General features: G+C 36.8%; 1 protein-coding gene across 3 annotated transcripts in view; it reads right to left on the bottom strand.

The window, feature by feature from the left end:
• tmem145 (transmembrane protein 145) overlaps positions 1-16,241 on the bottom strand; it is a 32,674-nt gene that overhangs the window by 2,119 nt on the left and 14,314 nt on the right. For 2 of the 3 annotated variants that reach the window (XM_017452708.3, XM_017452707.3), the window contains exons 5-13: positions 15,628-15,729; positions 13,786-13,870; positions 13,321-13,392; positions 12,549-12,617; positions 12,134-12,214; positions 7,537-7,615; positions 5,037-5,130; positions 2,735-2,907; positions 2,430-2,550 (exon numbers count right to left, since the gene is read on the bottom strand). In XM_017452708.3, coding sequence (XP_017308197.1) covers positions 2,430-2,550; positions 2,735-2,907; positions 5,037-5,130; positions 7,537-7,615; positions 12,134-12,214; positions 12,549-12,617; positions 13,321-13,392; positions 13,786-13,870; positions 15,628-15,729 — 876 coding nt within the window. The remainder of the gene's footprint in view (positions 1-2,429; positions 2,551-2,734; positions 2,908-5,036; positions 5,131-7,536; positions 7,616-12,133; positions 12,215-12,548; positions 12,618-13,320; positions 13,393-13,785; positions 13,871-15,627; positions 15,730-16,241) is intronic. The other variant, XM_053674986.1, reaches the window with a different exon arrangement.

Raw genomic sequence — 16,241 nt, 5'->3', positions numbered from 1 at the left:
GTTGTCATTTTTACAATTTAAATGAACAAAAAACAGATCAGTCACATGGGAAAAGTAAGTACACCCTTACATTTATTACACATTCAAATCCATAAAATTAGAATCAGGTGTTCAAGATTGGGTGCCAGTTATCAGAACCTGCTTCAGGAGTGCATTTGTGTTATTTATACCCCTCTCGTATCCAGTGTCTGGTGTTCTCTTTGTTACTGAGGTGTGTGGTGTCATCATGCCAAGATCTAAAGAGTTCTGTAAGGCTTTCAGAAAAAAGGTTGTGGATGCCTATGAGTCTGGCAAGGGATTTAAAAAGATGTCCAAATTATTTGAAATACATCATTCTACTGTAAGAAAAATCATCTACAGATCTACAGATTTCAAAAGACTGCCAATTTGTCCAGGACTGACCATTTCAGCAAATTCAGTCCAAGAGCAGACCATCTGATGTCTCCAAGAACCCCAAAATTGAACCAAAGGATCTGTTAGTAATTCTTGCAACTGTTGGTATCAAAGTGCATGCTTCTACAATCAGAAAGAGACTGCACAAATTTGACTTGCATGGGAGCCGTGCCAGGAAAAAGCCTTTGCTGTCTAAAAAGAACATTAGAGCAAGACTACAGTTTGCCAATGAGCATACAGGCAAATTTGAATTTGAATCCCACTGAAATGTTGCGGGGGGATTTGAAACGGCCAGTACATGCAAGAAAACCCTCAAACATCTTGCATCTGAAAGAATATTGGATGGAAGAGTGGTAAAAAAAATTCCAGCAAGCTGATGTCAGAGACTGCTGGACAATTATGCAAAACACCTACAAGAAGTTATGTCTGCTAAAAGGGGCAATACTAGCTTCTGAGGCCAAGGGGGCACTTACTTTTTCCACAGAAGAATATAAAGTCTATTGATATTTCTGTTGAATAAATGATTGAAAAATCTAATTTTCCTTGTGGTTCTGTTAAAGTATATCGACTTTATTAATAGGCATGGTTTCAAAGATGATCAAATGTTTGCTTGTCCCAATATGTAAAAAAAAAACAAAAACAAAAAAAAACAGTGATAAAAAATCCATAGGGTGTACATATTTTTCCACATGACTGTACATTAGATTTTTTGCAAGCATTTTCAATTCCAAGTTCACTTTTTGAAAATTTTTTCAGTACTTTTAGCACTCTTAAGTCAGTGTTACAAGTTCTGCAGAGCTGGGCAACATTTTACCAGCTACAGACTGCATATCAAGTGTATTCACATTCAAATACAATAATTTACAGAACTTATACCAACCTGATCCAAAAACCATCACAAACACACATTGCCATGGAAACACCCAACACCACCATAAACCTGGCAGCCTTCTCAGCATGCTTTTATTTTATGCAATAGAGTTCATTGTAGGGGTCCAAAGACAGGCAGGGACAGTTCAATAAGTATAATACATAACTGTAAAAAACAAAACAAAAAACAAACAAACAAACAAAAAAAGCAAGGGTCTAAACCACTATTACAGAACAGGGGAACAGAGTCAAGGAGCAGACCTATGACGAGACTGGACTGGCCAAATCCGAAACAAATGTACATGGCACTACATGCCTTTTCATAGAGTGAAACTAGGACAGCAATAGTGGACCTGGACACCTAGGCAAAATGTCTAAATGTTTCAGGAGAAATGGAGACGAGGACATCCATAGTCAGCTTCAAGGGAGGTGTGATGTTCTCCATTGCCAACAAGCTCTTGTACGTAATGCAGGACAGAGAAGTCCACCCTCACCGGAAAAGGGATATCTGGGCCCGGATGATGAAATTATGTATTTGTTCTTCAGGCAGGTGAACGCCGTTTCAGCTGGTCACCAGGAGAGTCTGTGTGGAGTTGTCTTGAGAAAGGTATAGTGTGTGAGATGATGGGCTGGAGGGCTTCTTAACAGTTTATGGAGCTGGCAGTCATGGCGCTTAAATAGTAGGTAGTCGAACATAATTGAGGGGGACTTGAGCTTGTCCAAGGACAGAAAGTCATTCAAATGTGGATGTTCTCTATGAAACCCTTCCCTGAGTCTTCAGCTATATGTACTGATGAGAGCTACTGGCTGCCAAGGTGTGTAAATGGAGTACTGCTTTCTCCACAAGCTCCCTTCATTTCCCTTCAGGATAATCAAGCACAGGCTGAATGAATTTAGTGAAGTGCTCCTACCACTCTGCCCCCTCTCACTATTGTTCCTAAATGGCTGTGGCCCAATCTCTTGCCTGACCCAAACATTACAAATACTTCATTTATTGATTCATTCAAGTATGTAAGTGTGAAATAGCCAAGCAATAAAGGTACATAGAAAAAAGAAAACAAAAAACTTTACTGCCATATATTTAAATCCTGATTATTATTGCAAACTTATAGGGATTTTATATTGATATAGTGTAGTGTATCGTTCTCTGTAAAAAGAAAACTTACTAAAAAGACAGTGTGGGCATAGAGGTGGATGCCGAGCTGAATACCATTGACAATCTTCTCCCGGGCCCATCGAGATATGCCAAAGTTGGCAATAAGAGCCATGACTGGTACAGCAAAAAACCTGCCAGAAAAATAAAAGTAAGAAATACTATAACATTATAAACCATTTAAAAGATTTATACTAAGCAGAGGTAAGATGTTATGTACTCCTATTTTATCTACTGCGATTTCAGCACTGTAGTGACAACTGTGACAATTCTGACAATTATAGTTCAGAGAAAATGTATTACTTCTTTTTCACTCACCAGAGAGTGTATGCAGCAAAGAAAGGGATGTAGAATGGCTGTTTCTCTGGGTAATGCTTAAGAGACACCAGCACAGCATAGCAGAACCACACATATGCCAGCAGCTGGAGGCTCATCAGCCCATATCCAGCAGGACTGTCATAAGCATATAGTACTTCACCTGGGTCAAAATACTATACACACATATTTCTAATATGAATGTCAGATTCAGTTAAATAAATGCTTTCTTAAAGACTACAAAACAACAGTAAAATGTCTATAGAATCTGAATGGTTGGATAATAGCAAAACTCAATTCCCAAAAACTTTTAACTAGAGAAAGTAAGTTGTTAATGTTCACACAAAATAAATATTATATGCATTATTCTAAGTTGTAACCAACTGTATTATGGTTGCGGTGTACCAAAGGTGTTAGTTGGAATCCATCAACACCTTTGGCACTTTTTCGAATGTAGACCAAAGAGGACATGACAACTATCATGGCCTAATTAAAAAGACTGCATGCTGAATGTATAAAAACAGCCAACACATCCAAGTCCATGTTTATTTAAGATGAGTTGTGCCACACAGTTGAAAAGAATGTTCTTCAGAACTTCTGTAAGTAGTATGCAAGACTGAGGCTCAGCTTGGAAAGGAGATGTAGTACATCAAGTACATACAGATTTGTGCTCATCCAGTCACTTGAGTGTTAGTGAGGTCAGGTACTGATATTGGGTGAGGAGGTCTGGGGCGCAGTCGGTGTTCCAGTTCATCCCAGAAGTGTTCAGTGGGTTTGAGGTCAGGGCTCTGTACAGGACACTCGAGTTCTTCCACTCCAACCTCGGCAGAACATGTCTTCATGGAGCTCACTTTGTGCACAGGTCACTGTCATGCTGGACCATGTTTGGGCCTCTTAGTTCCAGCGAAGGGAAATTACAGAAATACATCTAATACAACTGTGTGCTTCCAACTTTGTAGCAACAGTTTGGGGAAGAACCAAATATGGGTGTGATGGCTTTGTGTCCACAAATCTTTGGCCATATAGTGTATCCATACAAAGTAGCATTACAGAAATCTGGATCTACCTGTAGCTCTCTAATATGCAAGGCAAAATGAGAGAGTAGCAAGGGGAAAACTCCTTGGAGATGAGCCATAGCAGAACTTTCTCCTCTGGACGGCAATGGATAATAGGATTTTACAGTACAGTAAGTCGCAAGTCACTGAGAAAAGGCAAAAAGTACTGATTGTGATAAAAATATACAGAATGTAAGGTGTGAGGAATCTTAATATGAGTATAATATAGGTTTATGAGCACTGCAAAAATTTTATAGTCACAGCAGCAGTTTTTTGATAAGTACAAATGTTTGGGGTATCTGAGAAATGACTAATACTGTAACTGTAACTGGAAAATGAATCATAAGTGCAAATATCTCCAAGATGCAGAAGCAAATAACAAATTGTAGTGTCTCCCTTCCACTGCATACGGATAGTGTTATTTGTGTTTAACCCATTTAACTAATGGGATCTGTCGGTGGGTCCAGATTTACATTCTTTTCTCTTGTACTCACACAACTTTCATATTAATTTCACTGAAGTTACTAATTAAATCCGAGCAGTTATTGAATAAAATAGTTGCTGACATTTACATTTACTAAATGATAAACTATGACTCCAAGATTTTTACTTTGGGTAGTGGGATTCAGACCAGCATACAAATATATCGAGAACTTTACCAAGGATGATTCAAGAGTTGAACGTTTAGAACCAAATGTGAATGCATAGGAAAACAACACTCCTGAAAATTTTATTCCATTAAATTAGTTCCCGTTTTCGAATTCTTGCTTTGGCATTAAACCTTTCCAGATGATTTTTTTCCACTGCTAAGAATTCCCATGTTCTTCTTCTGCTCACCACGGTTGTAAAGAGTGGGTATTTGAGTTATCGAACCCTTCTTCTCAACCGTTCTCCTCTGACCTATCTCATTTCCACCTGCAGAACTACCGCTCACTGGATGTTTTTTTTTTTGTTTGTATGTTTTTTGCTTTTCTCACCATTCACTTGAGTAAACTCTTGTTGTGCATGAAAATCCCAAGAGTTCAGCAGTTTCTGAAATACTTCAACCAGCCCTTGTGACATCAGAAATCATGCCACTAAAGCCACCGAGATCCCACTTTTCCCTAATCTGATGTTTAATGTGAATATTGAGTAAATCTCATGATGTTATGCACTGCACTGGATAAACACTTGTGGTCTTCACACTCTTCATTTTGCATGCAAAATGTAATACTTTAAAATGAGTGTTATACAAAAGGAGTCATTTTTACCTCAGCTTCATATATGAAGAGGATGATGTAGGTAATTGTATAGATGGTCATGTAGACAGATAGCTTGATAGAGCCACTGTGACTTATTCTTGCTCTAAATGGAAAACAGAGAGATTCAGTTACTGTGTGTATTTCAGGAGCTTTAAAGAGATGGACAGGATGATACTGCAAGAATGAATATGAGGTTACTTTGTCCCGTGTATCAGCACAGGTCTTTTGTAATATACAATTTAATGCTAGACAAATTTTGACAATAATGGAGGGATGGATAAATGCCTCATTAAACTTTTCCACATATCCTGCTAAATATGAAAGGTAATGGATGAAAGGTAACTTCTTATCTTTTGTGCATGTTAATACAGTGAGTCCAAGAATAACTGGCACCCTTGGTAAAGATGGGTCTAACATTTCATTGAACTAATTACATTTAAAATATAACTTAACCAAATTAACCAAACCTCATGTGTCTCAATTATTGCCACCCCTGCGATTAGTCCTTTTATCCCACTTCTCAACACTGCGTCTTCTCTTATCAGTCCCTCCAGGATTTTGCAATTTTGTAATCGCAGAAATTAACGCAAAATTAAGGAAATTCCACAATATTTCCAGGAGCTTGCAAGTTTAAAAGAATTACTGCAGATTTTCTGCAGATTTGGGCCAAGTGTGATGTCATCACAACACGCCATGAGACGTCATAAAGCGCATTCAGCCAAAGCCCTCTTCGATTCACGTACGCGAAACATGAGTACAGCTAAAAAGGTCTCATTTGCCAACAAACATCACTGCTAAAGTCCATGCAAAACAATTTTGTACAATTGCAATTTTGCCATTTTAAGTAGTTTCCTGAAGAAAAACAAACTCAGCAAAAAAAAAAAAAAAACCCACAGAAAAATCAAGCTTTTTTGGCTGAAACAATCATAAAAAATCCTGTATGGACTGTCTTATAATGCAAGGAATCTGAGACTCCTCAATACAGCACTTCTCCAGATCCTCCAGAGTCTTTTATTTGGATCGTTGTCCTCATGGAAGATCCAGCCATGACCAATTTTTAGCTTCTTTGCAGATACAGACAGATTTTCATTTAAAATTTTTGCGTCTCTAACCATCCTGCTCACTGTGCATAGGGCAAAATACACTTGTGTCGTTCTTTTAGATTTTAACTACAGCTACAGTTGTTTTAAACTTCTTAATAATTGCTCTAAGAGTGGACATAAGCTAATTTCTTTCCAAGCTAAATCACAACCATAACATTCTTTACCCATATTTACCAAGGGTAGCAGTAATTATAGAGCCGACTGTAAATGGACACATAGCCATAAGAGGATTAATGGGAGTGGGCTCATTGCACAAACACTTCCCAGTTTTTCCAGAGTACTGATGCTGCGGGGGCTTTTTTAGTACTCTACATGCACTCGGAGGAATCAAACAGTTAGCTAATGATTATTTTTATATTTGTTCAGTGGCAAGTAATTAATTTAAGTACTAATAATAATAATTTAAAACCCTTAAAATAATCTATGTAGAATTATTATTCTATTACTATTCAGTTGATAAACTGTTGAATCGTTTCCCCCGCCCTTTGATGGATTGGCACCCTGTCCAGGGTGTATGCCGCCTTGTGCCTGATGCTCCCTGGGATAGGCTCCAGCTTCCACATGACCCTGAAGGATAAGCGGTATAGAAGATGGATGGATGGATGAATTTTTTCTCCCTAGTGCCCAGGATTTTACAAAAAATGGGACTAAAGGTCTGCATATATGAAAATTTGAGATGTCTGCATGTCCTCCTGTCATATCAACTATCTATCTTTCTAGAGAACTGCTACAGTAGTAAGCTAAGAGTTATCATATTCTTAGTGATTTAATCAACAATGCTAATCTTGTGAAAACAAACTTGCTAGGGGATATTGATGTTAGCTATGTTAGCTCGCCGGTTGGTTGTCTGACATTGTGTTTGAACATTGTAGCCATTCCATACAAAGAGCAAGGATACTGCCCTTTACACCAGTATTTGGACCCTGTGTGGCATTGAGTTCAACTAGCTGATACTAGTTACAGAATTTCAACTAGCTCGACTAGATGATACTAGCTATAATCTTTAAATGATGAAATAGTGGAGATGTACTGTATGCTTGTAAACTCCTGAGCTCACTCTGGACTGGGAGGCTGTAGAAGATTATAAAGCTGTTACTTATTTTTACTTTTTTTTTTACTTTTATGAAACACTGTGTACAGCAGCGCAGAGACACAGCAGTGCTCTGAATATTTCTTCATTTGTTTCTTGCCATTTGCTCATTGTTATGTTACATTTGCTGTTTCACTGTACTGAAGAATGTAAAGAATGCAGCCATAACATCATAGCACTGAATGCAAGGAAATTATTGTCCAAGAATTAAAGATTAGGAATAAAAGGCCTTGAAGGCATGGCCCTGCTGGGGGTAGACTCACACTGTGTTATCAAATACAGTAGCACACAATATGATGAAGCTGAGACTCTTTACCTTGTGACAGTGAAGCCTTTCCCCAAGAGAATCAGCATCAGGAGGAAGACCAGGAAACTAACAGAGAAGAGTATTTTTCCTAGGGTGGATTAAGAGAGGATATGAGAGAGAGAGAGAGAGAGAGAGAGAGAGAGAGAGAACACAAAAGAGGGGGATGGTTTAGGTGATGTGTTTTGTGCTTTGCTCTTAGAAAGGGCTTCTTTCGTGCAGCTCATCCATTTTACATTACAGAGGTTGAAGTCTAGTAGTTGATTGTAAAACTATAATGAGAAACCACTGTTATTTAAATTTTTTGTCAGAGTAAAGGTAAATGTTTCAGTGACCAATCTGAATCATTGTTTGTAATAGATTCTACACAAATACCCTTTCTCTTGAAGGGTGGCAGTAACTCTTGGGCTGACTATAAAATGTCAACCATCAACTAATTTCTCACTAGCCTTACATAAGACTCTTTCACACCACAGATGAACATTTCTCTAAAAAATATAGGTTCTACATTAATCATAAGCATAAATAACATACAACCCCTGGCAAATATTATGGAATCGCCACACTTAGAGGACGCTCACTTGGCTTTTTTACTTTGTAGCAAATAAACAAATCACCAGATATGACAACAAATATTCTGGCTTCCTGAAACATACCATAAACAAGTTACATGAAATTATTTGAATTAATGGTATATTTATTTCCAGATCAAGTAGAGGAAAAAATTATGGAATCACCTTGTAATTTGCATTTCTACAACAAAAACCAGCACAAATCTAAAAATGCTAATTAGTCTGCAGTTAAAAGAGAATGCTTACAGATCTTACCGCAGAGCTTACAGATCTAAATCTTGGACTTTTTTAAAGGAAACATGGCCCCAACAAGAGAGTTGTCAATTGAAACAATGGAAGGGATTATAAAACTCCTTCATGAAGGAAATCAAACACGGAGCATGGCATAAGATGTTGGATGTTCCCAGTCAGCTATGTCTAAAATTTGGTGCAAGTATAAATAAAATGGGAAGGTTATAAAAGGAAAACCTACAGGTAGACCAAGGAAGATGTCAAAGCATCAGGATGGAAAACTCAAAGCGATATGCCTTTAAAATAGAAAATGCATCACAAAACAAATGAAAAACGAATGGGCAGAAACAGGAGTCAATGTTTGTGAAAGAACTGTAAGAAATCGGCTAAATGAATTGGGATTTACGTATAGAAAAGCCAAATGAAAACCAGCACTAACACCTGAACAGAAGAAAACAAGGTTAGAGTTGGATAAAGAGATGAAAGTGATATTCATTGAATGAATCACGAATCTGCATTGGCCAAGTAGATGATGCTGGAACTTTTGTCTGCTGCCGTTCTACTGAAACATATGAAGATGACTGCCTGAAAAAACCCAATAAAATTTCCCCACTCATTTATGATATGTGGTTGCATGTCAGGTAAAGGACCAGGGGAGACCTCTGTCAATGCACGGATGTACATTGAAATTTTGGACACTTTTCTCATTCCATCGATAGAAAATAGATTTGGTGATGATAAAATCATTTTTCAGGATGATACTGCATCTTGCCACAGAACAAAAAGTGTTCAAGCTTTTCTTCAGGAAAGGCAGATCAAGTCAACGACATGGCCAGCAAACAGTCTGGATCTCAATCCGATTGAAAAATTTATGGTGAAAAAAAAAAATTGGTTTATGACAAGGCTCCATCCTGCACAGCTGCTCTGTCAACAGCTATTTGAGAAAGCTGGAAGCGGCTTGATGGAGAATATTGTTTTTCATTAGTGAAGTCCATGCCTCAGAGAATTCAGGCAATCATAAAAGCCTGAGGAGGAGCAACAAAGTACTAATTGTGATTTTTTTTGTGGATGACTCCATAATTTTTTCCTCAACATTGAGTGATTCCATAATTTTTTCCTGCACTTGATTCAGAAAAAATATATACCATTAATTAACAATTTAATTTCACTTGTTTGAGTCTCATGATTATACGATCTAATATCCATTCTTTTAGCCAGTGATTAGATTTTTGCTGATACCTCAATGACTGCCACTATGTGATTTTAATTCGATCGATTCAGGGGCCTGCGATCGATATAAAATTTTATTTCTATTTCACAGTGATGAATCGACAGTTAAATCTTTACTATTTCGTTATATTTATTACTGACATGTTTCAACCAAAATATAAAGATAAATAACAAATAAAATACTGAGTACTGTTTTCTGCTACAAAAAGTCCAACTACAACATTATGAAAAAAAAATGTTCGTTTGCAGTGAAACAAATATGAAATATTTTTTGGCAGCTACCTCGTGCCACGACATGTGATGACAGTTTGTTTATATCTCCATGGTAACGACCTGGGTACACGGGCTTGTGTCTGTGCGTGTGAGGGGGAGAGGGGGAGAGAGAGAGAGAGAGAGAGAGAGAGAGAGAGAGAGAGAGAGAGAGAGAGCGCTCCGAGCCAAGTGACATGAGAAAATAGCCCATTTTAATGTATAAAGTTACTGATGTGTTGCTTTAAATATAAATGTAGTGTAATTAGTTACTTTAGTTATCAGTCACACAATAATGTAACATACGATTTTTCTGTGCATGTGAGAGGTATGGAGAGAAAGCAGGCGAGTGGTACGTTCGCCGGCCCAAATTATGGGCGGCCTACCAGGAATTCTCCCAATTCTTCCGATGAGCCACTCCGGCTGGTCCATCTTAAAAATTATACATGCATCTAGGGCTGCAACTAATGATTATTTTCATAATTGATTAGTTGGCTGATTATTATTATTATTATTATTATTATTATTTTCGATTGATAGATTAATCGGATTGGGGGGGCAAACTTTCAGTACCATTTTTTCGTTTATTTAAAATAGAATCCAGTGTTACAAATATAAACTTCAGACTAAAACTTTACACAACTGTTTGTCCAATTATATAAGACTGAAAAGAACATAATACACACAGATACACACCAGAAAATATATTATCAATGTAGGACTGTTGCTTAATTCAGTGCTTTTTGTACATCCATAAAAAATAATGCATACATACTTATATATATATATATATATATATATATATACACACACACACACATTATGTTTTAGCTAAATTAATAATAAAAACTCACTTTCACTGCACCTTATGGTTTCTCTTACTCACTACCTTTAGACATATTTTTTTTACTTGTGTTTACTTTTGATCATAGTGTTTTAATGAGACATTACAAATCTTACTCGTGCTAAACTGTGTAACACCCCGTCTGCATCGTGCGTGAGGAGCAAAACACGGCCTCGTTACTAACACATCACTTCCGTTATGATAAACAACAGAAGTTATACTGATACAGCATATAATGACAAAAAACTTAAATTAAACTAAGTCATGTTGGGAATAAAAGATAACGTTGACATAAACAGTGAACTTAAGAAAGTCATTGTCGGTGACTCTGGGTATTCTGGCTAGCGGCGACGGATTACGTGCGTATGACGTCATGTGCCACTGACTGAGAAGCGGCTTATACTTCTGGTTATTAAAAACCCGCTAGTGTTCTATTTGAGACGATATTACCTTTCTAAAATTCATACACTAGACACTAGAGTATACAGTGCATAGTGTAAGTGTATAGTATGTCATTTGGGACACAACTTTAGTATTTACTCCCGAATAGTGTCTTCGGAAGAGAAGTAACGTAATGAGTAAATCTCCCCCGTGCCACGCAGACCAACTGATCGATAATAAGATCCGTTAACAATGATTTTCCTAATTGATTATTATCGATTTTATGGACTAGTTGTTGCAGCTCTACATGCATCAATGTTTACGCATTGTATCGATACATCAGATCTTTAGTTATTTGATTGATACCTCGATCCATATCGATGTATTGTTACACCCCTAGTAAGTAAGCAAAAAAAAGGTATGCAAGTAAATATTTAAATAATAAGTAATTTTGTAAGTAAAAAATATAAGTATGTTAGTAAGAAAGTGTTAGTAAGTAACTTAGAACGTTAACGGTACGTAATTAAAAATGAAGTAAGTTTGTAACCAAGAAATTTTTGTAAGTAAGTAAAAAAATTAAGTAAATACATACGTAAAGTAACGAAAGTTAGTAAATTAGAAAGTACATTACTAAGTACATAAATAATAAGTAGGTAAAAAATAAGTTAGTAAGTAAGAAATTTAGTAAGTCAGAACGTAAATTAGTAAGTAAGTAAATAACAAGCAGGTAAAAATTAAGTAAGTAAGTAAGTATGTAAGTAGGTAAGTAAACAAGTAAGTGATGAAAAAGCTTCAGCATCAGATTCATTGAAAACAAGCTCCTGCCCACCAGTCCATTATTTAAATGTCAAATGTCATAGGGCACACCCCCATTTACCTGAATATACATCACATTTACACGAAACACATCCTAATTTATTCAGATGTTACAATAATCAGTTTCTAATATTCAACAGGATACAGCAGTCAAATATCCATTTCTGAAGAAGTCTGGATTTGTATCATTAATGAGTAAATTCTTAGCCACAGTTACCGCAGAATAATCTCATCTTTAACCTGCACAATATTATAGGATTATTCAAACTCTTAAATGTGCACTCACCAAGTATCTTTAGACACCCATTTCCCACTCCATCTCTGGCATAAAGGCTCCAATAGATACAAAAGAAGAGCAAACTGAGAACTGGGGAGAAAAAAGATAGGAGGACAATAAAAGCTATAGTAAAAGTAACACAAAAGAAGGTGGAAATGAAGAAGACAGTGAGAAATCAATGATGGAGGAACAATGGCTGAGTGAAAATCAAAGGGGATAAATATTGGAAAGTAGATCTGATGAAATACAGACAGTATTATCTGATAACCCAGATTCACTTTTGGTTCTGAGATTAAGGCTAGGGTTATATTTATGTCCAAGTAAAGCAGTAATCATATGTAGTAAACAGATAAATATAAAAATGTCATAAAAGATAAGTGTGTGAGTAGCACAGCAGCATGAGTTACAGATCTCCTGTTCTCACCTTCTACTCCAGCTGCCGTCATAAACATCTTATATGTGGTATGGAGCAGCTGTCTTCCTTTCAGGTTATCTAAAAGAATTACAGAGAGAGACAAAAAAAAAAAAAAAAAAAAAAAAAGATTAGAAACATAGGCACAGACACATAAAACACTCCAATACTTCTTTTCCAAATCTTATAACAGCACATCTCAATGTGAGATGAACCTTTTATTCCTCTTATACCACAGCATTTTGCCTAGGATTACAATTTTTTATTTATTAACAACATGAACAACAAGTCATGCTTTTTTTAACTATTTAGAGTTACATTTAATGCTGTGGAACTTATGTTATAGCAGCAATAAACATTCGTTTCCTCATCAGTCTCTCTCTTTTTTTTTTTCGCTCTCTTGAAGTTAATAAGACAAAAAAAAAACACCCAGCAATTTGTCGTGTTGTAGAGGAAATGGATATCAACGATTATACATTTTTCTTTGTTATATTCCAATTTTTTAAATCTGTTAATAACTGATCTTAGATTATATGGACCATCCACCATCTAAGTCCCTGTGCGTCACCATAGGAACGATAACAGATTAAAACATGAGCATTAATATAAATCTGTGATTTGAATTACAGGCAGCACTACTGTCAGAGCTGCTGTCTCTTCTAACAGATCAGATGTGAGAATCCAACTGCGCTGTGGTATAATCAGAAATATTCTTATACAAAACATTACAAACTAGGCTGCTCCGTTTCATGCAGTCATTAGTAATTCATTAACATGAACTCACATGCGAAATAGCAGGAGAGAGAAAATACACTGGCGAATATGACCAAGAAGGTGATATCCGTTTCCAGAATTCCTGACAGACAAAAGAAACGGAACAAGAAAAGTGACTGTGAGTGAAGAAAAGTGTTTTACACATGTACTGTACTTAATACAAATGAAATATTGCACATTAATCTATATAGATTTCTCATGATACACTTGTGGGCTGTGTTCAACAATTATTAATAATTTTATTTCATAGATTATAGGAAAAAAAAAAAATTTCTGACAGTAACATTAAACATTTTCTGACATGTTGGCATTCAAGTCTGAAGTAAACATCATACCATTGCATTATATTATAAGGAAATGATTTTAAAAAATCAATTAACTTGAACTATTTCACATACGTATAAGTCTTACATTTAATTTTATTATAACATCTTCACTTAGGTCTAACACGCGAACACCCTTCCGTATGTCTCACCAAACTCATCTGCAGAAAAATGTTGTTTCCAGAAAGACTGCCCATTAGTTAGTGTCATCTCATACTCCAGCTGTAACCCTCCGCCCTGTGAGTGTGAGAGAAACAGGAAAGAGAGGCTGACAAATATTCACAACACAAAGAGATCATCTATAAAGGACTTCAAAGCATCAGACCTTCAAGTTCTTGAGAGGATTTGAGGCAAGCTTGGAAATAAAAAAGGACGATATGCTTTGATTTCATTTAGTAGGAAATCCTCCTCTTGCTTTATCAAAAGGGTAAAAAAGCACGAAGCATACACTGTCAAATGCAGTGTGGATAGAGATGGTGTGATGCTCAGGACAGCAAGGAATCAAAGGCTCGAACAGAAATATGTTGAGTTGGGAACAACTGACAAAAAGCCGACCTTTTCTCGCTGTGACATATATATATATATATATATATATATATATATATATATATATATAAAAGCAATTTTTGATATACAGTACTGTACAAACATTTTAGGCACCCTATTTTTTTTTTAGTACAAACTTATACTATGGATTTGTATGTTATGACTTCTACATTATAGATGTCAGTACAGTTTAGATTCCCAAACATTAGTTCACCAGCACAAAATTAAATGTTACAGAAAAATGTTTGTATGTTGTTAGAGAAATACAAAAAAAATACAATGAAGTCTGCTGGGATCTGCTGCAAAATTAAGAAGCGAGTGCAAAGTCTCCAGAAGAACCGTGACTGGTTCTGCAAGATGCTCAATAAAGCTTACAGTTCATTTCCTTAAAAACCTGCACAAATTCTACTGGAGATTACTATTTTTATGTCACAGCAAATATTGACTTTGTTCCATTGTGCTAATCCATCTTGTGAACAGTAGTAAATGAAACAAAGATTTCATTTGAGGGTTTTCAGGTTTATACGTGTAAACCATATAGGAACTGTATCCCTTTAATGGGTTTTCCTGATTCACGAGTTACATAAGGTGGTCTTAGTTATCAGACTGCAACAGGACCCCAAACACTGGCCATTAAAATGCGTCCTTTTCTCAGTGAAAGGAGCCCAATCATGGGGGCTCCAGAGTGGCCATACATTGCGAATTGTAATCCTGACGGTGCAACAATTATCTGTGGCCGGTAGAGCAAGAGAGAAAAATCAATCACAGTGACACTAGCCAATCATGGGCGTCTGTGAGCTTACAGTATGTGGAAGGGGGTGGATAGCGCATTCCTCCGAATGTGTTACTTCCTCCCTGGGATATTCCTCCCTGTAATTCCTCCCTGTGATATAACATGAGCAGCAGTTCGAAAAGATGCAGCTGGATGGCTTCATGTGTCTCAGAGGAAGCATGTCATAACCTTCACCATTCCTAGTCAGCAGCTGGTATATGATAGGGGAGACCTGAGTACGGAGAAAATCGAGGGGCGGGGGGTTGGGCTAGCTTGGGTTGAATCAGCATTTTGTCATTTTCATCTTTCTGTGAGTTTTGGAGTTTGGAGAGTGTCACTATGTGTAATTCACCTGTTCCATAAACACACTTGGTCATTTAAGGGTGGATGGTATTCATCAACATATGCATATGATCATGAATAAAATCAGTGTTACTGATATGTGCACGAGTATGAGGAGGGATTCTGGAGGTTATCCGGAGTTCACAGAGCAACAGCTACTAGTGTTAACAAGGAAGGTAGAGGAGTTTCAAGTATGATCCTTTCCCCTTCCCTAAAATTTAATTTCCCTAAAATTAAATCATAACTCCAAATGGAACATGCTGTATATTTCACAAGGTTAATTTTGGGCAAGCAGTTTTGTTTAGTATGTTAGAAAAGCTAAATTAGCACTCACCCCACACTTGCTGAGCACAATGTACCACCACCTCTCTCTGACCGAACGGAAGCTACGCCCTCCGACGCAGCTGAGAATTTCTTCACCATTCTCTTCTTCAACCTGGGGTGCAAATAATTACAGACAACCTCACACCTTACATCATCTTAATAACTAAGCAACGTAGTGATGTAGAATTATTGGCACCCTTCATGGAAATGAGGAAAAATACATGATACTCAAGTTAAAACATTCAGAAACGGTATAGCTGAAATTAAAACAGTGTTTTCCCCAAAACAAATTATTATTATTTTTTTTTTAAACAGTGGTGATGCCTACTCTGGAGAAAATAACAGCACTGAGTCTCTTTGTGTAATGTCCAACATGGTTAGAGATATTTACGGATTGACGGATTTTGGCCCACTCCTTCATGCAGAACATTTTAAACTCCTTTAAACTCTCAGGTTTGTGAATGTGGACTTCCTTCTTCAGTTCAGATCACAGGTTGTCAGATGGAGTCAAACACAGAGACTGAGAAGGTCATAGCAAAACACTGATTTTGTGCTTGTTTAACCATTTCTGTGTTGATTTGGAAGTTTGGCACATAATCATATAGAAAGCTCTATCTAGGGTCA

Source organism: Ictalurus punctatus, chromosome 23 (genome assembly GCF_001660625.3).
Source record: "Ictalurus punctatus breed USDA103 chromosome 23, Coco_2.0, whole genome shotgun sequence".
NCBI classification, from domain to species: domain Eukaryota; kingdom Metazoa; phylum Chordata; class Actinopteri; order Siluriformes; family Ictaluridae; genus Ictalurus; species Ictalurus punctatus.
The sequence above is the reverse complement of the archived record's forward strand: the minus strand, read 5'-3'. Positions and strand labels throughout refer to the sequence as shown.